Source organism: Micrasema longulum, unplaced genomic scaffold, assembly GCF_059751315.1.
Source record: "Micrasema longulum isolate JH-2025_06_02 unplaced genomic scaffold, ASM5975131v1 h1tg000632l, whole genome shotgun sequence".
In the NCBI taxonomy this organism is placed as follows: domain Eukaryota; kingdom Metazoa; phylum Arthropoda; class Insecta; order Trichoptera; family Brachycentridae; genus Micrasema; species Micrasema longulum.
In genome coordinates, this window is record NW_028277828.1 from 635268 (window position 1) to 661085 (window position 25818).

Here is a 25818-nt window from a genome sequence, read left to right on the forward strand (position 1 = left end):
CATTTAGCTATTTTTATTTTTACCTGTTATTTAATAAACTTATGTAGTCTTGATGAATTTATCTTCGAATTTATAAAATCATTATTAAAATTTAATTTACGATTTTTCAGGCGCTTTTCCTGGCCTATCCTCAGAAATACACGTCAGTGGGTCATCCGCGAGCTCCCGATAATTCCGTATGACGGCAAATGCAGAACCATACAGAAATAAACGACGCGTCCAGACGCTCACTCCCGGGCCAGTCAACGGGAAGCGTCGCGACGCTTCTGGACGTCCGCGCAACTGTGCCACCGACAGAAATACTAATCCAAAACCTCTCCAAACACACCTTGAATAAAACTTAAACTTAAAAAGCTTTTGGAAAATTCTTAACAATTACATCCAATAAACATTTTTCATATCAGTGCAAAAGTGAAACTGTATTTGACAATATTTTTAATTGCTTAATTTGATGTCAGTTTTGTGTAAATAATAAGTGATTTGCAACAGTATTTTAAAACGTTTAATATTTGAACTACACGGACTTAGTTGTCAATTCTGTGGTTGATTTTCCGCGGAGTGTTTTGATGGTCAAATAACGTTATTTTCCAAACAGAATAAACAATATAAGATACAAAACTATCGGATTACGACACTTTCGAGGGAGCCAAATATCATCTATCGCCACTTATGTGAGTAACAATAACATGAGTCAAATATTTCTATTTAAAAGCTTGCCAAGGATATGAACATGAAGATATTAATGCAGAGCATAATGATATGACAATTGCATAGACAAAATATGTCATATATTTATTTTCTAGATGTTTTACAACACGTTTTTTACCGTGGAAATCATGCGACACCCTTTAAAATACAGTATTTATAATATATATGTAAGTAATATTCGTATTTAACCACTTACCGACTTTTAATGTCTGCCGGTTTCAAGACGTACCCGTCTCTTCGTCAGGACACTCACTACACCAACATGCAAATACTAAAATACAAATCACGTTTACCGTCACCGCAGTATTATTTAAAATGAAAATGTATTAGTAAAAAATGTTTTCCTAAAAATTAAGGCATTAAATTTTAAAGTAAATTTTCTTAAAAATGTACGAAAAAAAAAATATATATTTGTATTTTAATAAAAACGCACTACTTTGAATGACGTCACTGGTTCATTCAAACCATCCAATGATATATGAGCTTTAAAGGAAATCCGGTTTGGTCACCGTAAACGAACCAATTGGAAGAACTGTCATAAAACAACCTCTGACGTCACACGCGGGGTTCTTTCGGAAATACAAAACTTTAAAAAATCATAGCACTGATAATACGATATAAAAAAAAATTAATTTAAAAAATTAAAAATGACACTGAACTTCCAGCTTACATGCAGAGTTAAAGGAGATGCAAACACCCTCATGTCCGAACATGCACTAAAATTAGGTAAATAATATTCAGCAATATGTCGCAGAATTTGTGGGGAGGGGTTAGGAAGAGACGGGGATAAGTGGTTGAACGTTGCCCGATTGGTTAATTTTTAATTAAAAAAGTGGGCTATATTGAAAAGTTATTTGATTATTTATTAGGGTGTTTTATTAGTGTAGTGGGTGTCCTGACGAAGAGACGGGTACGTCTTGAAACCGGTAGTCATAAAAAGTCGGTAAGTCGTTAAATTCACTAGCATTCATTTATATGTTTGACCACATAGTTAATGCTTTGAACTTAAATATATTATTGATAGTCAATATGTTCACATGTCAAACAAATGGTTACGAAAAGCTTTATTTATGTATCAAATCTGAATAGGGTAGCATATTTATTAGTGACCTACCGAAACGAAATTTCCAGCTGAAAACAAAACTGAATCTCTTCGTTCTAGTAACGAGAGAACCCTTTTAATACCCTGTCATCGCTCTAATTTTTTTGCCTCCTCTTTCACAGTAGTAGCCACTCGATTGTGGAATAATCTACCCACTAATGTTAGAGACGCCCCTTCTTTATTTACATTTAAGTCAAGATTGAAATGTCACTATCTAAATATTTAAATTGTTCCTTTATCCTTCTTCTTTCCTTCCCATCCCCTCTCCTCTCTTCATAGTAAAGTGTTATTTTTGTTTATACATATATTTATTTTTGTTAATCTTTGCTTTTAATTTTTGTGTAAAATTGTAAGATTCAATATGTCCATGTATTTATAATTTTCTCAAACTGAACGGTTTGGGTAGGCAGGAAGAAATTGCCTTAAGGCAATATGCCCGCCCTTATATGTATATTTATTGTATATGTATATAAAGTGTCAATAAATAAATAAATAAAAAATCTTATTAGTCACTACAAAACACCCAAAATTTAACGATTTCTTGTTAAATCTTACGAGTTCATTAAAATAAGTGTTAAATAAAATACGCAATATAATAAAAGGCATAAATTAAATGCGTATTTTTTTTTAGCGCTTTTTGGCTTTTTTCGTTGTTATGTTATACAAAAAGACAAAGTCACAATATTCTATTTGGTCCAAGGTAATAAAAAAATATTATGAAATGGAAAAAAACATTTATTACGACAAAAATTCAAATTAGAAATAGAAGGTTAAGAAATATGTGTTAAATAACTTATAAATGAAATATATATACATTCCTTTAACACCGGTTTTCCTCACCGGCCGAAAGCCGAAACAAGCTAAAGGTCACAGGTCACGCGGGCGAGTCACGAGCCATAATATTGTTTTTTTTAATTGAATTATTATCATATTATGACCATAAAATTACACATTTATACAAAGTTGCTTTGACCATCTAACTAGGGTTTTTTACCCCGTTCTAAGCGAAAAAATATTTAAAAAAAACAGTAATCAATACATAGGAAAAAAAATAAAGGTAGTAGACATGGCGAAAAACATAGTAAAATACATAGTAAAAAATGTAGTTAAAAACAAAGTTAACAGCATATTTAAATACTTAGTGAAATAAGTAGTGAAATGCGTAGTAAAAACAAAATACATGGTTAAAGTAATAGTAAAAAACATATTTAAAACCATGTAAAAAACATATTTTAAAACCACATAAAATACATAGTCAAAACAAAATACACAGTAAGAAACATAGTAAAATACGTAGTAAATATACAAAACATAGTTAAATATGTACTTAAAAAAATGTTAATAAATATTTAATTTTAAAAAAATATTTGAAATAAAATTCAATGTAAAAAGAGCGAAAAAAGTAATTGGGATCGTCAAAAATTCAATCAATAAAAAACTAAAAATATATAGTTACAATTCAAATAAGATGCACCCGAGGATAGCAGGTTTCGGCCGATTTTTGTCCAAAACCGAAACCGCGGTCTAAACTCATTTGATTGTCGAAACTGGCCGAAACCGATACTTCGGTTGATCACTAATATGTTTGCTAATAATCAAATATTTCCGAAATTAAAAATGCGTTAGCACTCTCCCAATCAATGTTTTTTTAAATCAAAAAATCTTTTTTTTTTTTGAATAACCCGCTAAGCCTCTATTTAGAGGCTAGTCAGCAGGTGGGATAGAGGGGATATGGAAGGAGGTAATTAAAAATACACCACAATACCCAGACCAATTGAGAGGAAAATCTTTCGTTGACGTTTTTCTTGCAACTGGCGGGAATCGAACCCGCGACTCCAGTTTCACAGTTGGCCGTCTTATCAACTGCGCCACGGCGCCTGGCCTGTATAAAGCCTATGTTAAACTGAAATATGTTATATGCAACTACTATGGGGAACAGGAAATTAAAATGACATAAACAGACTGCAACGTCCGATAAATAACATATTAAAGTTATTATATGACTTACGTTAATAACAGCAACTAAAGAACTCTTTAAACAAACCAAATAATTAAATGTAACTAAACTCTAATATAAAGTTTATATTTGAAGCACTAACTTTGTGGTTATTCATTATAATATTATTAGTCGGTGAAAAATAAAAATTAGTGGTTAAAAACAAAGTTGTTTTGTTTATTTTATTGTAACTAAACTCTTTCAACTAGAATCTTTAAAATTTAATAATATTAATTAAAAAGGAAAGTGAACATGGACTCAACACGAGAATATGAAAACAATATCAAAACATTCTAAAACGAGACAAGGACAGTCGAGACTAATAAACTAGGGACTGAAACTATACAATAAAATACCAGACAACACTAAACAAAAGACTCAGACAAGTTTTACAAAAGATTTTAAGAACATTATCAATAACAATAGAATATAACTATTCGGCAATAACTATTCTGGCGTCGCTGATATTTAAACATAAAGTATAGTTTATATAAATCAACTGTATTAAATTATTTCAAAAAAGGTGAACGGTAACTTACCTTTGTTAGGCTAAAGTTATGTACTTGCAATATAATCTATATTCAGTTTTATTTTGCTTTCTATTTACTTTTTTCTCCTTTTGAATATTTTATTTTGCTCAATGTACTATGATTTAAGTTAATTCCGAAAATTAAGAAAAAAATACATTTTTCAACTTTTTCATTTTAATATGCTTTTTAATGTTTTTTTTTTCACAACACGTCTGTGTGATCATTTATTTACATATAAGTTTATAATATATTAATTTGAGACAAACTTGTAAGTCTCAACTCCATGGAACAAAAAGTCCTGTGTTGAGATGGGACTAGCAATTAGTTGTACACAAATATAGGATCAGAAACATATTACATGTATATGGTACATCAATATGGTAAACAGTAAACTCAAACATTCGGAAAATCATCAAGGAGTTTCCTACTCAAATCCCTCCCACTAAGGAAAATCCAGTCCGTAACTACTTTCTTGAAAATAGTTTTGTCCTTGAGAGCTTAATGCTTAGCTTAATTGTATGAACCACTGTGTTATAATCATCATCATTTCCTTTCCGCAACTTATATTGCATAGGACACTGCATCGGTACACCAATCGCAACGTCTCTTGATCATTTTTGTTACATATCAGTCTTACGCTTCAGGTACCAGTCCAGATCCTATGAAATACTCAAGTGTGAAAATATCCTTTGAAATAAAAATTTCATTTCAACCATACCGGGAATTGAACCCAAAAGTTTTTGCATGGTGGTCTAACGCGCTGACCATTACACCGCGAGGCCGGTATATTATAAAACGTGGATTAATATAAGTAGATGTAAACTTTTTATGCTCGTTTTTTCGTTTATCTACTGTATGTTATTTGAAATAGTTATTTCTACACACTATGTATATTTTGTGTAGTAAAAAAGACATAACATGCCGTCTATATTGATAAATAAATCAATATGAAGTTAAAAAAGAAAAAAAAATATCAAATTAATATAATCCGTAAGGGTTTATATAAAAATTCCAAATAAAAAAATATAAAAATTTGAAAAAAATAAATATAAATATAATAAAAGAAACGTAGGTAATGAGGATATGACGAAATATATGTGGACAGTTATACCTGTAATTCTTATTTTTTTCCATGAAAGCAATAATCAAAAATATTTGTTAATGTATCTTTATACTTATGAAAAGACGATGCTGTAAGACGTCATTTCACCATCTCTTAAGATTATATTACTTATAATATGTTAGTAAATATTTGTAAATAACATCTTACCGACCTTTTGTCTACCGGCTTCGAGACGTACTCGTCTCTTCGTCAGCATGTTAGTGTAGTGAGTGACCTATTTACTAACATTAGTAAAAATGCTGGACCACAAAGTTAATGCTTTGAACATACATAATATTATGTTATAATTTTTATTTTTTTTATCACAGGTGGATTATCGTTTTATTAGATATTTTTTAAAAACTGAAATATTTCGAGTATGTTCAAATGCATGTCGACAAAGCTGGATTCGAAAGGAACATATCGAATATACTCAAAATATTTTTGATTAAACTAACTGGTAACTGGTATACTGTAAGTTGTCGGGGAGATTGTATATATTATTTAGACTAGTACTAAATTAAATACGTTTATAATATTTCCATAACGCGTTTTTATTAAAAACAGTTTGAACAACATGCATGAATATGTTTGTAATACTTGGATAACAATTTATATGGAAAATTAGAAAAAAAATATCGGCACCCGATGCCGAAAAACTTACTCAATAAGTATATTGTTTTGTTTTCAGATATTCGGCCCGTGCCCAAATGCTAAATTTAAACAAAAGTGGTTAAATAATTCAATTTTCTACATTAGACATAAAATATTTATTCAAATAAATACTAATAAGATTTTAAATTCTGATTTGGAAGATCACGACAGAAAACTTTGCCTAGTTCCTTGTGAAAAATATAACGAACTTCATCGGATTCTATATTGGCTCTGTCGTAGGCAATAAAACTCTCCACATCACGATTTTCCTGCACTCTGGCGGTAGACTTCATGCATCACATATATCATAAAAAGTTAATCTATGAGTTAAATAACTACACAAAACTGTCAGATGTCAAACATTCTTTTTTACATTTAAATTAAAGAGTGTCGAAAAACTGCAAGCTTATTCGTCACAATTTCTTTCGTAAGTTCGTTCGCTCGTCGTGAATCCATCTCATTCTCACGCAATCAAAACCGTATTTCACTCTCGTTTTGTCTAATACGATACGAATTATTTACAGCATAAGGCCAGGGTAGGGGTAATGTCGGTGAATTGTAAACTTAACCCACAAAAATGCTTTGATGTGTTTTGGCGCCCTTACCCTTGAATTCCAGGCTGAAATATTCAGAAATTTTCCTATAACAACGAATAAAAATGTCTACGAGAATCCAAGTTCCGAGTCTTTTGGCGAATACTCAAGATATTTATAAAAATCTGCCAGACGGTATAAGAATGCAAAGAAATACACTTTTTATTCTATCGAAAACAAAGAAAATTAGCAACTTGCGTTTGTTTAGACTTCAATTATAATTTATGTGGTTAAGACTCATTATACGTATTTTTTGTTATATTTTTATTATTTCTCTCAAAGTAGGTGGTAATCATTATTATAATCAATCGCTTATCCCGCACCGAATAGTGCATTGGGCACTGCATCACTAGACCAATCGCAGGGTATCAGTGGCTTCAAACACCAGTCCTAGGCCTGTATTCCTTCAATTTTAAGTAAAATTAAGTTTTCTGTATGAACAATAGAATATGCGTGGTTACCGACGAAGATATTTTAAATTTTCATACAAATATACACGTTTTCGTAGATAAATATCGATTTTACTTTATACAGTCTCGATATATACCGATGAAGTTAGCGTTTGTAATTGCCCCTGGGGTACTTTGAACTATTAAATGTAGTATAACACACTTTGAAATATAAAAAGAAATATTTTACCTTGTCGGAAATCGAATACGGTAGGTAAATGCACCAAACAATACATAAAGAAACGGACTAATCAGAACTGGATTTCCTTTTTATTTATTTTTTTACCTGAGATTACCTTTCTATCGAGTTGAAAATACTAGTCCATAATTCTTGTTCTATTTATCTAAAATTAATATTTTTTATTTGTTTAACAAACAAAAGTATTATATGATCAACTTGTAGCAAACTAACTGAATGTATCCACTAACTATTACAGATTGTATGTGAAAATAGATTTAAGATTTTAGTGTGCATGTGTAATGTTTAATACTTATTTAGATAGATAAAAAACTTGAACAACTAGTTATAACTTACATATAATATATAACTATAATCAGTATGTACGAAAATAATTTCAGTTACTATATTTCAAGTTATTAAATTCAGACGCGTTATGTTTCCTAATTTTTTTCGCATTTCTTATTTTCATCTGATTCAATTATTTGGTCAACTTTGTATGCGTTATTTCTCTATTTCTAAAGTTTATGCAAGGGTTGTTACAAGGCATGATATTATCATTTACTTTCATTAAAAACGATACACGTATGGATTTTTCATATGCCTCCGAAACCTGGGTTATGACAAAGAATGTTGCAACCATTGCAGCTTACGAAAGAAGAATCCTCAGAGTTATCTATTGTCCTGTGAGAGAAAACGACCATCGGCGTCGTCGCTACAACAGAGAGCTTTGATGATGGATGTTTCATTTTTCTAATTTTCTTTTTGATGATCCATTCATATTTTTTCTTTGTTGTAATTTTGTTTTTGACTCTTTTTTGCATGTTTTTTGACATCAATCTTCGATAATATAAAAAAATATTGTCCTTATTTGGAGAACGACAGACCACGGCATATGTTCCTGCTATAAATTTTGTATGACGAGCACCTACGTATGATTGCATACGCATGAGTGTGAAAGGATGTTTACGTGCAAGAATAGGGAATGTGTGAAGGGTGTATTTATGTGTGAGCATTTCAATATATATATAAAAAATAAATATAAAATAAAATAACAATGGTAACATATTCTTCATGATAACCGGACATGAAATACATTATTGGGACTTAGGACCCATAAATGATTTAGTCAACAGTTCAACAGTGAATTTTTTCCTTTATTATTGTTTTGAAATGGCGACGTTAACATGCTATGAAATTTGATACCAAAAGAAATGACGAATTCAAGAAAAAAAATTAAACATGCTAATAGAGTGCTATAATACGGTAATTTCATAGTTTCCTTTATCCCTCTTTGTTATTGTGATCTTTGGATCTTTTCCAACTCCTTTTATCTCTCTTTAATCTTATTCATCTCAATACCGAGCAACAATTTCTAACTGAATAAAAGATTAATTTTTAAAAATATTTTAGTACTCAAAATTAGAAATTATCTTCAATATTCAAAATATTTCGATAATTATCAATAAAAAAACAAATATTTACGTCATAAAAAAAGTAAGTAAAAGAGGTTACTAATAATAATTAATTCAAAGTAATATTTTTAAAATTTTTATGTATTATAAAGAGACGTAATAGATTTTTTAAATCTTAATTTAATTCGAAAACTCTTGAGGTTGAGGTTGAGAAAAGGTTGAAATGGGCTGGACACGTACAAAGAATGCCTGATGCGCGATTAAGAGAGTCCTGACTGGACATCCAGAGGGTAAAATAGGGATTGGAAGACCCAGGCTCAGGTGGGAGGACGACGTAAAAAAAGATGAAGCACAGCTTTTACAAGTTGCGAATTGGAAAATGGCTGCTGAGAACAGGCGGAGTTGGAGGCGAACGTTGAAGAAGGCCAAGTTTCGATTTGGGCTGTAGTGCCATCGAAGAAGAATATTTGTATTTTATTATTAATTTTTGAATGCCGACATCACATTTTTTCAAATTACATTTGTAATCACACAAATGATTAAATAATATTTTTAACACCGCGTAATACGCATATATATTACAACGTGCTGAATGTTCCTTCCCACAACATTCGTAGAATCTCTTGAATGGAGCGTCATGGCGTGAAAGCGCTCGTATTTTCATGATTTGACGACCACCAACAGGTATTGGGAAAACCAAGCATAGTTCAATATTGGCGGAATATGTACGGTTGGTCGGTGAAAGAAATAATCGTCACAACTTGGCAAACGAATTGGACCTCAAAAAAACAAAGAACCAATGCCAAAAACGTTATCATTTTTATATGTGTGTTCACATACACGTGTGTAAACTTTCGTCATACTGTGTAAATTGTATTTTCCAAGAGAGGTTTCTCTCTTAGCTTTTATTGATCACTTCTATTTTTCGCACAAGTTTACATGTCTACGTAATCTATAAAATTGAGTTAACGGGTAATAAAGAAATATGTTTTTTAAATAATATAAAAGCAAATAAATTAGCGTAGACGAAATTGAAAAAATATTTTAGTGACATTTCGAACAACGGTTTTGACCTGTAATTAGTCTTCTTTGAACAGGTTTCCCTAGTAAAGAGGACTCTGAAATTAATTTTGTATGAACAATTTTCATATTGTGTAGATAATAATAAAAAAAACCTTTTCATAACTGATTATCTTCGGATTTTCACTGACATAACTTTTTTTTAAAGAACATTGATGTACAGGTTTTCGTATTTTATATGTAAGGCTTTGAGTAAGAACTACACACACACCTCAAAACTATATATTAAAAAAATATATAATATATAAAAAAAAGCTTCAATCTTTATTAGTAATTTCTCTTTTTCGATCATCAATCTAATTATTATTCTTGTCATTATATATTTTTATACATAAACATATACTATTTACCTAAATATTAGTTTTCAATAATAATACATATATATATTTTTTTAGTGGTATTCAAAATTGTTTTCTTAGTTTTTTTTAACTGGTTCAAAGTATTTCTAATACCAAATTATCTTTTTTATCGATAATTCTATAACTGGTAATATTTTATTATTTTATATTTCTTAGACTTTCTAAATTAATAATATTGTTTTTAATGCTCTGTATTACTTATGCTTACATGTATGTATATTTAATTGTATTTGTAAATAATATGTAAAAGGCACTAAGTGCCGTTTATTTCAATAAAATAAAATAAAATTAGAGGTCATGTCGCTGTCCCAATGCCAACACGTATTAAAAAGGTCCATTTTTGTATCATTTCTTCCAGTATTAAGGTAGCTTTCGTTTTACCTTAACTGTCTGTCATATAAACATCCATAATAGTATGTACGCAGAATTAGATTATTGATTTATTTATTTTATTGGGTAAACAAACAGCATGTACATAAATGTTGTCAATGCCTTTGTATATTAGTGTAGGACACGCATGCACACACCAAAAAAAGGTTTACACTTAAGACAATAAGTTAAACATAGCAAATGTAAAAGATAGGAAATGAAAACTTTATAAATAATGGTAAAATTAATTGAATATCTGCTTCTCTCAATATTTCTATGATTTTTTGCTTAAATTTAAATAAATTGTCATAAAAAATATCAGCCTTGGTAAATCCATTGTTATATTGCTCGCATATTCTAGGTATAGTGGATTGTTTAAATATTTTGTCGGCCCATTGTCTGTGTAAAACAAAATATTTTGTCTTGTTGGTCTAGATGGCACACATAATGTAAGTCTTTAGTCGGGTTGTGGTCCCGTGGCTAGTGTCTCGGACTCACAGACCAAAGGTCCGTGGTTCGAATCCCACTCTACCCCAACTTGATTCCATTTTCTAATAGTGAGTTATTTAGAACTCGTTGAGAATGGCCCTCAAAATTAAATATTTGGGTAAATTATAAGAACGCAAATATTTCTTTTTTTAAAAAAAAAAAAAAAAAATTATGCACATAATCTTAACACACGCTTATTTTGCATGAAAACCAAAAACCCTTCTATGAAAATTATTTTTTTTAGTTACTCCAGTACCTACAGTTTTTAAATACATGGAAAATCGCAAAAATAATTATTATGCTATTTTTTATTTACCTACTTTTTAGTAGCTTTTGCACAGAAGTTCGCGCCTATTTCTGCTCGCGAAACCTCATTGTTTCTGACGATCTAGTTAACCTTGTACTCGATACCAATTTACCGATTTTATGCATCACACGTAGAAAGTTTTTGTTTACTAAGCTTTAAAATTTAATGCTGATAAACTGAACAGATGATTTGATCCTAACTTGTTTTCCATTAATGATGATAAAACATTATATTTACTATTTTCAACAATTAGTTTTTGTCCTCCTTCAAATGTTAATACAATAATAACACTAATCATACCGCCTTATGCAACCAAGATGTAACCAGGTATTGTAATATACGAAAACGCAAAGTGGAAATCACAAATTGCTGAAATGGTAAAATTGATTTAGAGGAAGGTCGGGCGTATTGCGACTAAATCACAAAAAGGGTATTGTTGATAATTGTTTATTGTAAACAAAACCAAAGTTTTTATTTTAGTAGGAAACCAAACTGTCATTTACCTAAAATTTTGATATTATTACCCTCTTCGCCCAAGGGACGAAGCGATAAGATGAGGTTTTACAAAATATGGAAACTGTCACAACCTGCCCCATCTGTGGGTCAGTGGTGAATGGTGATTTTATTTACAAGTAAGCTTTAAAAAAATATTATATATGTGTACCTACAAAGAAGGTACATAATATAATGTAAGTAATATTTTATTTTTTTTTTTTTTTTTTTTTTTACATACACGGCATAATTGCCTTTTACAAATTTATAATATAAACATATAAGGTTTGATATTTTTTAAACTACATATTTGCACTCAAAACTAAAGAACAATAATCAAGCCTAAAATTATATAACATAATATTTAAAAAAAAAAAAAAGTTTAAATAAAACAAAAGTTTGAAATAAAAAGTATACGAGAACTTTAAAAATATACTATAAATTGATATTTTTCTGTGGTTCTGTGTGATACAACAACTCTCATCCATGAAATCAACTCAAACGATGTAACTTCGTGATATATTATATTATATAGTATCTATTACTTTAATACATAATTCATTTTTTAAAAATTAAAAAATACCACTATATAAAAAAATACCACTATAAATAATAGTGCTAAAAACGGCCGCGTGGATCGCTTTACGTCCTGCAATGTGACGCATGAAAGTAATTATTGTCTTATGTCAAAAGTACCATCTCAAAGAAAAATAGTCCTTAAGAAACAATGTTTGAAATACTGTTTTCCAAATCAAGAATCTTCAAATAATTTGTGTAATCTGCAAGTTTAATCTAGGAGAAAAAACCCGCAATGAGGTTAATACATTCAAAATATCGTATACTTTTTTGTATGATAAAAATAAGCTGGAATATTCGGCAAGTTTCTTAGCTCACCGCGGGCGCTGGCGCGCTTTATTAAAATTTATGTTTATATTAGGATAAAAATACAAACGGTGGAAATGTTTTTAAAATAAATTTTAATTACTTATTTGTTTTTCTGTAAATAAAGTTACAGTAAAACATTATTATGGTTAGTCAAATATAATGGTAAGCTGCGCATAATCTCTTCTATACACGGTTCACCCTTGCTGTGGGGTTAGTGTATACACTGGGATGGGGCAAGTTGTGACGATCAAAATAAGAAGAAATTACTTAAAACACTATTCTCGATTATTAAATATCATGAATTAAAATTGTATTATTTTTCGTTATACAATTCTTATTTTTAATTAAAAGCATTAAGCACCAGTCAAACAATAGTCACAAATAAAATATTATATGTATTTATCCACTCCAGCACATAGCTCATGACACACTCTATGACATTTTATGTGCCTCACCCACCTTTCACCAGAAATTTAGTTGAAATGTCTCTGTCACAATTAACCTCCACCCTGGTGTCACAACTCGCCCCTTATGACTATTTTAAATTGAAATGACAATGCAAGTGGTTTATCAGAAGGAATTATTTTAATTTATTGCTAATAATATAGGCAAAAAATATAACATTTCGATAATAAAATATCTCACTTTGTTCGGACAGGGCAGAAAAATACTTCGAACGTTTGCCGGAAAAGTTAGCTTAACATCTCTAGATCACACTTTATCATCTAACTTTTTCAAACCGTTATTGATACCGTTGTTTTGACAGTAACTGACGGTACGCAGTTTATAGGAAATGAAGGCATGCGGTGGCGCTAGGTCAATTAACGCGAATTTTAAATGCGTTGTCACAACCTGCCCCCGTCACAACACGCCTCACCTTCCCCTATATATCAAGTATATAAATATTTTATTTGTAAAACAATCCAAATTTGTATTTATTTGCCATAAAATCAACCGATTTTACAGTTTGGATGGGGAGGATGCTAAAAATCGAATTCATATTCTTTAAAAAACATAATTAAAAGTTTAATTACAAAAACAAGAATGTATCAATCTAATTTAGTATTTGAAGAATTTTATGCAAAGACAGAAGGAGAAATTTAGAAACCCAAATCCATAATACACATTTTTATAGAGAAAAAAGTCCATATTTTACCAAATATACGAAAAAAACATTTTTACACTGATTTAAGTATGCATAGGTGCTACATAAGTGAAGCACAAATTATTATTCCATCTCGGGAAAATAATCATTTTACCCAATTATCTGTAACCATGTTTTGAGTTTGTCCAAACTTTTATAGACAAGGACTGGATTCAACCTCCTAGGGAGCTGTTAGTATTAACATTGAACAACAGACACGAAGAACATTTTACGGGAGGGAATATAAACCAGCTAATGAAAGGTCATATGCCCTGTGGATGCCTAGACTTCTATATTCCCTTCTGTAAAATGTTCTTCATGTCTGTTGTAATATGTCAATTACCTTTAGAAATAAAAAGTATTGATATATACAATTTTTCAAATCCAAATTAAAGAATCACAATATATGAAACCCACTCCATCCTAATCTCACTTTTGCGCTGTATTGATCGATTTTTGTAATTAAATATAGTCCTTTAAACATTTGTGTTAATGTTTTTATGTAAACATTACCCAAAAAAGTGTGTAATATGAATAATATTAAAACAAACTTCCGCTCTAAACACGAGCATATATTAGTGAGGTTGAAAAGATACCCATTAAATTGCAGTACGTATTTAAAAATAAAAAAGTTTCAAAAGTGTTATTGTTTTCTTGATTAAATAAAACAAAAAAATACTGTTTTAATTATTAAGTAAAATTGTTTCGATTTAAAAAAACAAAGAAAGAAAAATACTTTAACATGTAAAGATAAAATTGATATATCACTCTTTACTATAAAATTAATTTAAATACTCAAATTTTATTTAACAATTTTACATCGATCGATAAGGTGGTTGATAGGTTTCCTCATTAATGTTTGAAAAAAACAGATAATTTTTGATAATCATTGTTCAATAAGTCAACTTATATTCACTACACATTGTTATATACATAAAGTATGTACCATCACACCCTCACTAACATGTACAATAATAACACTGATACCCACACTAAAACAAGTACTTAACATAAATATTATTATATTATATTATAGTAAAAGTTATCCCCATAATGTAAATGAGACACATTTTATATATATATATTTCCACGGACATATTTTTTTTATTTTTTTTTATTTAAATTGAAAACATACTACACATAATTTAATATAATATTCCCAATGAGTTTTTGTAAAAAAACTTATTTAGCGACAAGCAGATAACAATATTTATTTACTGACGTTTTTATATTTTAAACGATAACATTATTTACAAAGGCAGAATAAAAATTATGATACACTACAAATTAAAAAGTTTCAAAAGATTACAAAATAAACATAATGCTAGGTGTGGAAATGAATTCAAAATGATATATACATAATACAATCTATAAAAGAAAAAAGGAAAATTAAAAAATATAAAAAGTTTAAAAATTACAAGTATTGACTCATATATAAGAGTGCAAATTAATGTTAAAAAATTACAAGAATGAAAAAGTTTTTTTAAATTAAAAAATATATGTACCCAATACAGGTTAAAAGAGTATCAAAGGCGTATTAAAATAACAAATACATAATACAAGCGAAAAATGTATGAAAAGGCATAAAAATCATTGAGAAAGCATTGTATAAATTCTTGATGTATTTTGTTTTTATGAGAATTTAAAAAAAAATAATGATAACAATTTAATTCTGACACGTGGTTCTGCGAATAACAGAATCACGGCCCGACTCTTAATTTCGGGATAGTAAAGTTAGGTACTCACTAACTTTCAGTACTGCATTCATATTATTATTATTAACATTCCTAAATGTTTACTCCCACGAAAATCGGATTTTCAATTTTCAGGCTCATAGCCCACTTTTCATTCTCCTGCCTCTTCCGAGTCTAATGATTTAAAAATGTATATTTAGATGATTTAATCGTAATTGTTAAAAATAGGCCCGGAAATGCCATTTCAGAGAACCGAGCTGTAGTGCAATCACCTCTATAGACACCAGTGTGCAGGGCTCAAACTGATGCCAGCCAGCTCTTTCAAAAGTAACTCGTCTTGAGTCGAGAAATGATTATTGGTTTTGAAAATACTCATAAATATGTTTATTTTCTTTATTAAAATATTTTTTTTTTAGAAATAATACAAAGTAGCCATAGCTGATTACAAGCATTTATTTCTTGTTTTATATATATATATATATACTAGCTGACCCGACAGACGTTGTCCTACCCGAACGTTAGCTTTCCTTAGAAAAATACTTTTTATTAATAGGTAGGTATCTAGGTACTTGTTTGTGATTAAATTCCAAAACTAAAAATTGTTAATATTCAAATATTAAATTTAAGTAGGTGCTTGTTTATGGTTAATTCCAAAACAAAAAAGAAATTAATTAAAAATATATGGCATTCTTTTTGCAAACGTCAAACTCCCATCTTTTCACCAACAGAGTGGTGTTCTTATGTAGGAATACGATTTTTTAAAATGTACTGAATTTGATATTATTTTAGTATTACCAAAAATCCAGTAAAAAGAAATAAATGGGTAGAAATTATAAGGAATTTAAGGAAAGAATCTGATTGAAATCCACAAAAAAATGCTGTTTGTAAACATTTGAAAACAGACTTTTTTTATACACAAAAAAACAATTTCTTTATTTTTTTTGTAAATGCATTCTCCTCGAATGCAACCCTGGCAGATCGATGAATAAAACATTTATGCTCCCAACTTCTTTATTACACATTCGATTGAAGATTTTAATATCTACGAACACGCACAGCGCAAAGATCTATATTTCTCTGAAAATCGCACGTAAATCGGTTAAGCCGTTTGGATGAGTACGGTGATATCACATGAACTGAGGAATTATATATATAAAGATATGTATATAAATATATATATAATGTAATATATTCTCGACAAATGCAACCCTGATGATGGATAAAAAAACATTTGCGCTCCTTACTTTTTTTCTACTTAATAAATTGAATATTTTAATAACTATAACAATTGGCCTGTTTTAACCAACTTTATCTAGAAGTGAACAATTCGTAAAATCTTCGAATTTATATACATGTTTTGCCGCCGGCATTTAATTTGGTCTGTGTAAATAACAGATCACCTGGCGAGTTCATGCACTATTTTTTTAAACTGTCGGGCAAATTTTTACGCACATCATAATAATAAAATGATCTTGCCAGATCTTTCATATAAATACATTCCTTGTTATCTGAATATGTGGAAAAATATTTTACTAATCAATCAGTCGGTAAAATAAACATCCGTATTCGAAAGCCAAAATACGTATTTTAATTGAAAAATAATCTAAACTGTTTTTAAATTGAATTATTGAATCAATACTCTTTTTTGAGTTATTATTAAATACTTAACTTATTGTACGTAAGTTCAGTGCCATGGGAAATTGGATATATAATATGTTTTCTTAAGCGCTGTAAAAATTAGAGCATTAAATTATACGGAGAAGTTTCTTGAAAATGTATGAAAAAAAAATGAGTTCAATAAAAACAAACCACTTTTAACGACGTCACTAGTTCTTCTGAATCAATCAATGATATAGTGCCTGTGATAGATTTCCGGATTACTAGAAGCCAATTCACCAATCAGCAGAACTCACCGAAGAAAACTTGTGGAGTAATTTTAAAGTTTAAAAACATAGAAAAATCATGGCGCTGCATAAAATTATTTGAAAACAGTTTTTGGCTTGGAAAAACCACTGAACTTCCTCATTCCTTCCAACTAACTAATAAAAAAATGTATTTATATCTTTTTAGCTTCAAAACGCGTGCGATAAAATAAATAGATGTAAAAATAAGATTAGCAATATGCATAGGTATGTAATTTAATTAACATCTATACTAGTCTTCAATGGGAAAAGGGGAAACAAAGAGTGTTGAAAAGGGAGAGATGAAGGAAGGAAAAGTAAATGTTTCTTCAGACGTGATTTAAACGTTTTTACATGTGTAATTTTACATTGGCTTATATTTTTGAAAAGTTAATCCTTATTAAATAAATATAAAATCAAATTTTACGAACAGAGGGGAATTAGTAATTGTGGAAAAAATAGGTTACAAAAGAAATCAAGGACTTAAATACGAATCCATTTTTACATAGAAAGTTTTTTATGTTGTAGATCATTTTGGGATTTAGTAGATAATTTTTGTTTTATGGTACTTAAAAATGATTGTTTGTATTTTGTTTTCAGTAAAGAGTCGAGAATGGTGAGATGGCCGCAGCAACGCCCACAAAGAAGGCGCTAGCAGGATCTATTCATCGAATCAGAGAATTCGAACTAGAGAAGGTATTATTTTTTTTACTTTACAATACCCAATGTAGACGATCTGCTACATACCGATAATCAAATTATAAAAGTGATTTCAAACATGTTTATCACTCGGTGGCTAGTTTATTATATTGTATACACACTAGTCATTATAATTTATTTTTAAAAGTCGCCACCAGGGTAATGTTTCGATAAAATTTGACACAAAAAGTCAGTTGCACGTATTCTATCAAAAGCGCAATTTAGCTAACGTTCAAAGGGTGTTTTTCTTGTTTTTTTTTTTAGATTTGAAGTTATAATTGTTTCCGCAACGTTCATTATTATTTAAAAAGATCTTCATAAGAATAGTTATTTCTAGCTTTTCTTACATTCTTATATTTTTTACCTTTTAATGCCCGGTGTAGCATATTGTCCACATAAACAAAAATATGAAATTAAAACTGAATAAAAATGAAAAATAAAGTTTTTTTTTTCTGGTATTTGCATAAAAAAATGTAGGCATATATTTTTTTCTCTGTGTATAAGTAGGTTGTTTGTATTCCTTGATGTCTTTAACGTGAGTCTTGTAAATTTAAAAAATCAATGTTTATTTTCCATATCAAATAGAACTTAATATTCTGTTTATATTGTATTATAATATCATGTTCCTGGCTGCTTTAAACCTTCAAACTGTATTTCTAGAATATTTTTGTATTTTATTTGTTAATCTATTTTTTTTTTAATATCTAGCTTCAACAGCTTATTATTTTTTTAAACTAACTATACTTCCAAACAATGTTCTATATTTTATTTCTTTATATTGTATTTTTTGAAAATTATTTTGTTTATATACTCATGTTTTATATAACTTCCACGTATGAAAAATCCTTATGAGCGCGAAAAATTAATAAAATAAAAAATAAAACAAAATCGTGAGGCTTATCATATTGCCTTTATGTATCAAATGATCAAGATACGTTGCAGTACCCTATGCACCACAGGGTGCGGCACCCATAGATAGCAATTTGTCATTATGTAGATTACTTAAGTAATTAATTAGGTATTGTCAAGTGAAAGTAAAACGTATTTGTTTTAATGACACTAATAAAGAAAAGCAAGACCATTTGATAATGAACCTGTCAAAAGTAAAAATGCAGGTCGTAAAATAACAATTGCATTCATTACAAGTTGGTAGAAGTTTTCATTTTGTGAAATGCTTTTTTACTTGGATTCAAACTCGACATTTTAACTCTTATGTTTTCTGTGTTTTATAGGTATGCCTCGCCGAAGAGTTCGACATCCTACAGATAGTCGGCGAGGGCTGGTTTGGGAAGATCCTGCTGGTAGAGCATCGTGGCACAGACACGGAGATGGTTCTCAAGGCACTCCCCAAGCCTTATATCAGCCTAAGAGACTTCTACCGGGAGTTCCACTATGGTCTGCACCTTGGAGCACACAAAAATATCATCACCACTTATGATGTAGCCTTCGAGACCGCAGGCTTTTATGTATTTTCCCAGGAATATGCTCCCCTTGGTACGTAAACTTTAAAATGATTCATATTTAAATGTGAACAATAGTACTTGGTCAACAATTTATAAAATAATGCGATTCAGAGTTAGTATCAATTTTATCCCTGGATTATGGCAGTAAAGATATTGAACGTATAGGAGCTAGGACCATCTATAAATATGAAATATTTTTTTTTTTAAATTGGTTTCATTCTGCAATACTTCATTGTCTTTGGACTGGCACCTAAAGCATGAAACTGATCACATTACCTTTATGTAATAAATTATCGAGATACATCGTATATAGTGTACACACTAATTCAGCGCCCTATGCATCATTAGGTACGGATGGGTATATGATTAATCAACAGAAATGAAAAAACCAAAACACAAACAAAAATCTGAAAAAAATGTGATTTGGGAGTCCACTTTTTTCCATTTTGAAATTATAAATGAAATTAACGCAAAAAGATATTTTATATGTGAATAAAACTCCATTTTCGTCATAAAAATGCTTTTTTAGGTTTAAATAAAAATCTGAAGTCCACTTTGTTTTAATGCAAAAAACATCAGTAGTCCCAGATACGCTATTTTAATATGTACTTTTATTTTAAAAGAAACTCATTATTTTATATCAACAGTTCTTTATAAGTTAAAATTATCTCATTCGACTCAAAAGTTATGATGTTTTGGAAATCACACAATCTTGTTTCTTGAACATTTTGTTAAATGTATGTCCCGTAGTTTATCCTTGATACAGATATTATAAACCTCATATCAATCCTAATATTGTCATTAAGAATTTAGAACAATTAATGTATGAAAAAACCAATCATTTTTTAATTTTTTTTTATTCATTTTTCACGCCCATAAGGCTTTTACATACATGAAAGTTATATAAAATATGAGTACCTATATAAACAAAATATAGAACAGTGTTTAGAAGTAAAGTTGGTATAAAAAAAAGAAGATGAGTAAATAAACAACATGTTTTTTTAAAAAATACAATATAAAGAAATAAAAGATAGGAACAGTGTTGAGAAGTATAGTTGGTATAAAAATAAAAAGATGAGTGTATTAAAAACATAAATTTAAAAAAATACAATATACAGTAATAAAATATAGAAAAATGTTAAAAAAATAATCTGAAAAATTTATTATATATTTTTATAAAAACGTGTACCTATCTAGATATGCATGTTCTTATGAATAAAGAAATGCATTGGATTCAAAATTTTATATTTATGTTGCAGGAGACCTCACCTCAAATGTGTCTGACACTGGAATAGGGGAGCTCCATACAAAACGAGTGGCCAAACAGCTCGGAGCTGCCCTGGATCATGTACATGCGAGAGATTTGGTGCATCGAGATGTTAAACTGGATAACATTCTCGTATTCAAATCAGACTTTTCCAGAATAAAGCTGTGCGACTTTGGTGAGACAAGGAAGTCTCAAACTGATATTCGACGGAGAAATGAATGGCTGCCGTATTCTCCACCAGAAATATTGCACACTGCAGTGGAGGATACTTATAAGTAAGTTACTTTATTTCCACTAATTCACAATGTTAACTTTCATGAGAATTATATTACCTCCATTTAGAATTTTATATAAAAACCAAAGCGTTAATCTTAATAATCCTCCCATTTATATTTAGCAAATAAAAGCAAATTATTCTACCATTTGTTCTTGAATACATTTTTTTTCTAGCATAATGAAATAATAGATTTCATGCTCATAATAATTGTATTTTACTGCATAAATCATTATTTTTAGGATGAATCGCCTATTATAAAATTAATGAAAAATGCTATTTATTTCTTTTGATTTAGTTAATTACTGACCAGCATTTTTAAAAACTTTTTTGTACGTATATTTTTCTCAAATTAATATTATAATTCATAATAATATTATAATAATAATAATAATAATATTATAATTCAATAAACTTAAAATGAAATAAATTTTTAAAATCTAGAAATGCGCACTAAGATTATTAATGAAGAATATCCACTTTTACATAACATTTATTATCGGTGTAATTAATTTGGTCATTGTGAATTACAGAATTGCCCTTTAAATATTTATATCTCTTTTCTTTATTTTGTAATACCTAATTATTTTCTAGGGCTGTGACTTCTCATGATGTATGGCAATTTGGCATAGTGATATTTGTTTGCTTAACCGGTTGCCTTCCATGGCAAAAAGCAGCTTTCGATGACCCAAGATATGTAAGGTAAGATAAATATAAAAAAAAACAAAATTATGAAATTTAAAAAAATTAATAATTTTATTAAGCTGTTTATATTATCATATTTTTAATGTTTTAGGTATTTAAGTTGGTATAATACATCAAACCCACTAAGAAAACAACCAAAACTATTCAAACTAGTATCATCAAGAGCTCAAAAGATGTTCAAGAGATTTCTAGAACCCCGTCCCGATAAGAGACCACCTGGGCTTGGAGATTTGCACAAATACATGGAAGATCGTTGGATGGCCAAAGGAATCAATGAGAAAAATGGAACAGGTAAAAAAAATTACCATTTTTTAAATAATCTACTCAATTTTCCTATCTATAAAGTAATATTGAGTTTAAAATTGTATTTTTTACAGCTGGTAAGGAAGTTGATGAGCTCTGTCCCTCTATGTACAGTTTTCACAGCGATATTGATGAAAAAAATAAATTGCTTCATGTTCTTTTACAACATGGTATTGAAACAACTGTAGATAGAGTTGCAAAAAAGGCAAGAATTAAAGACTGGATTCAAAACAGTGTTATAACTGAAGAGGATGAAAATGATGTAAGTACTTATTCAACGGATTGAATTTTGTACCACCGCCAATTTAAAAAACAGTAGCAATGAATTAGTATTGTGATTTAAAATATGTTTGTTTTTTATAGAATGATGACAGTTACTGCAATAGCAGATACCATTCTGATGAAGAAGATGGTAATATTAGAGAAACTCTTCATCCGATTGAGAAAAATCACCAGCGTTGGTCATCTATGAGATACACTGATGAAAAACATATAAACCCTCGAACTGGAGAAGTTTCAGAAAAACAAAACAAAAAAGAATCCATGAACGTATCTTATGATATGCAAAATATACAACCTATTACAACTGCAGACGTTGTGATAAAATATAATACAAACAAAGATGATAGTCCCTCTCATGGATCTATAAAAGACAGCGCCTATGGATCTTTGGATAAAGGTTCCGTTCCCAATAATAATTTACAAAATCAATATCTAAATAACCGATCAAAACAACCACAATACCCCAGTCAACAACTCCAGCAACATCTAAAAAACCAAAACATATCAATGAATTCTAACTCGCCTTACTACAAAAACCAACCACCACTGAACAATAATCTTAATATGCGTAATGGTAATCTTTCCTCTACCAAAAGTAGTCCATACAGCTCATCTGAAATAAGAAATTCTCAAAGCTTGCTTCAGAAAAATAGCGCTTCAACCTCAACTTCAACATTAGCACGTTCCTCTCCACAGTTTCAACCAAATCCAGCACCACGAGCTGTAAAAAATACAAGTGCCAAAACAGAAACGAAGTCTTTTGTACCCATGAAAGATAGCCCATATGATATGAGTAATGGTTACCATACAAAAGTCAATAATGAGTCTCCTGAGAACGTTGAAGATCAATCAATGAATGTTGTGCAAGGTCAAATGAGAATAAACCCATGTGGAGCGACACCTACAAATAATGTTAAAAGCAGAGTAATGAATCCTCACGTAGTTAATCTAAATAATCAAATAAAGAAGCCTCAATCTGTAAGCAGAGAAAGTATTTTAGGAGATAGTGAAACTCAAGAATCACTAAACAAGATAAGACAAATGTTAATTGAAAATAAAACGGGTCTTTCTGAATGAACAAATTGGTAACAAAAATTATATTTATGGAATGAAACGGCATAGACTGAAATTACATATTGCCTTAACATTTCTTTAAAATTATTGCTCAACGCAATTTCTAGTATTTTTATGACTTATAATATATCATTTGACCATTCAAAATATTTTAAATCTTTATAATATTTATGTAACTACAATGAGGAAGTTTAATGGTTTTTTTGTACTTTTTTATTTGTTAATAGACTATCCAAACTAAGCCAAAATTAAAAATATGTTTATTTATGTGTATCGTATTATCAGTGCAATGCTTTTTTAAAGTTTTGTAATTTTGAAATTACTCCGCGTGTGACGACACAAGTTCTCTTCAGTGAGTTCTACTGCTTGGTGAATTGAAACCGGAAATCTATTACAACAGTATATCAGTGGTTAATTTAGAAAAACTAGTAACATCATTCAAAGTAGTTCGATTTGATGAAACTTTTTACACATTTTTAAGAAAGTTCGCCCTACAATTGAATGCTCTAATTTTTACCGCGTTTAAGAAAACATTTTTGCATACAATTTCCCATAGCACTGAACTTCCTCATTGATATTCCTGATTATTCAACTCTTTTTGTAAACTTAATATAAAATATTATATTTTTAAGTACATTTATGTGTGATTTTAATTGGACGAAAAAAGGCATCTTCTGATAGTCCCTCTCTGATAGAATCAAATGTTATATTCTGATCTTAAGAGTTCTTTGGAGTATGAAGAAAAAAAAATTGATTAGCATAAATGTTATATTATGTTCCAAAATCATAATATTGTTACAATGCAATACTTTTATTAGTTTCAGTTTACTTAAATTTTATTTGAGTAATACACCATACAAAATAATAATTTTTCAAAGCATACTACATAAATCCCATTTCGGGCATGCCCAATGTGTAATAATTCATAGCTATCTCTAGCCTAGGCATAAATGGTACAAGTTAATTGAAGAAATAATTTATGCAATTATTTTTTATTGTTACATTTTCCAATAGTTCAGAAGTAAATTTTATTTTACAAGAAATTAATATGAGTATGAATTATATATATATCTTGCATTGTTAACATGATTTTTATTTTAATTAATAAATTTACATATATTTTTTAACTTAAAGAATTTAAAAAGATTAATCGGTCAACCCAAAACTAAACTAGTCTATGGAACATTTTTGGAGAAATCAAGTTATGGGCATTATTGAATTTAAAACAAAATCCATCCAAGCAAAACTGGTCCACATGTTGTTATTCTGCACTCAAATGTATATTACTCTCAAAAGTATCACTTTAAATTTTAAATAGCTTTTTTTCATTTTATGTAATTCTAAAATGGCCTATGTGACAAGTTTTTATAAAAATGTATTATTTTGTGCTTATTATTTCAATATCACAATCTTTTTGAATCCAGGGTGTTGGGCTATTTACTAAGCTAACATACAAATGTAAAAGATTCACTTAACATAAATGAATAAATGCACACTGAATTTAAATGTGTTTCATTTGTTATCTTGAGTTGTTGATTTTGTAACATATACCAGTTTAGTTCCAGGTTAGCTAATTGTAAATTATTGTTTGTAGTAAAAAAATCTAAGTATATGGAGATATAACATACAATGCCTAATTTTATATATTTTTTTCAAGACAGATCAAGAATCTTACATATTAAATAATTAATTTATGAATTGTAATTTTTCATATAATAATAAAAAAAGAAAACATAAATCAGTTTTATTTTGTATTCATTAATTTCCCCTTTTAATAGAAAAACCTACCTGCATAATTTTAGATTTAAGGATATGGATGTAAATTGATTTAAGCATATTCACTTTAAGCTACTCAAATTAACATAATAATATATTATCAAACCTGTTGTTATATAATAAATATGAAATAATAAATATTACATACAAATGAAGCATTTAAAGGAAGTAAAAATAGTTTTTTGAAAATCGTTTTGAGATAACATTTAAAGGAATCGAAAAATATTATCTTAACCCAAGAAAACTAATCAATTTAAAACCTACATTAATCCTTAACATACATCTCAGAGGTGTAAATATATAAATGACTGCTGGTAGACTAAACCATACATATATTTGTCCTGTTTTTGGAAGGAGTTTTTATGTTGGGACATGACGAAATAATAAAATCAAATTTTATAATTAAAAAATACAAATGCAGTAGTTTATTTATACAAATTTCAAAAAGAAACAGAATCAAATAGAAAATTGGCTTCTCAAAAATCAACATTTTTATAGTTGTTTTTTGCTTCTTAGAATAACAAGCAT

General features: G+C 29.2%; 1 protein-coding gene across 1 annotated transcript; it reads left to right on the top strand.

Moving 5' to 3' along the window:
* The first annotated feature begins 176 nt into the window (after positions 1 to 176).
* Positions 177 to 25252, top strand: LOC148280003 (uncharacterized). Its single transcript, XM_088229079.1, has 8 exons — positions 177 to 671; positions 18048 to 18143; positions 19379 to 19640; positions 20869 to 21151; positions 21745 to 21852; positions 21947 to 22146; positions 22233 to 22420; positions 22522 to 25252. Exons 2-8 carry the CDS (start codon positions 18069 to 18071, stop codon positions 23515 to 23517), a joined length of 2112 nt encoding a protein of 703 aa, XP_088085205.1. The 5' UTR covers positions 177 to 671; positions 18048 to 18068; the 3' UTR covers positions 23518 to 25252.
* The last annotated feature ends 566 nt before the right edge of the window (positions 25253 to 25818 follow it).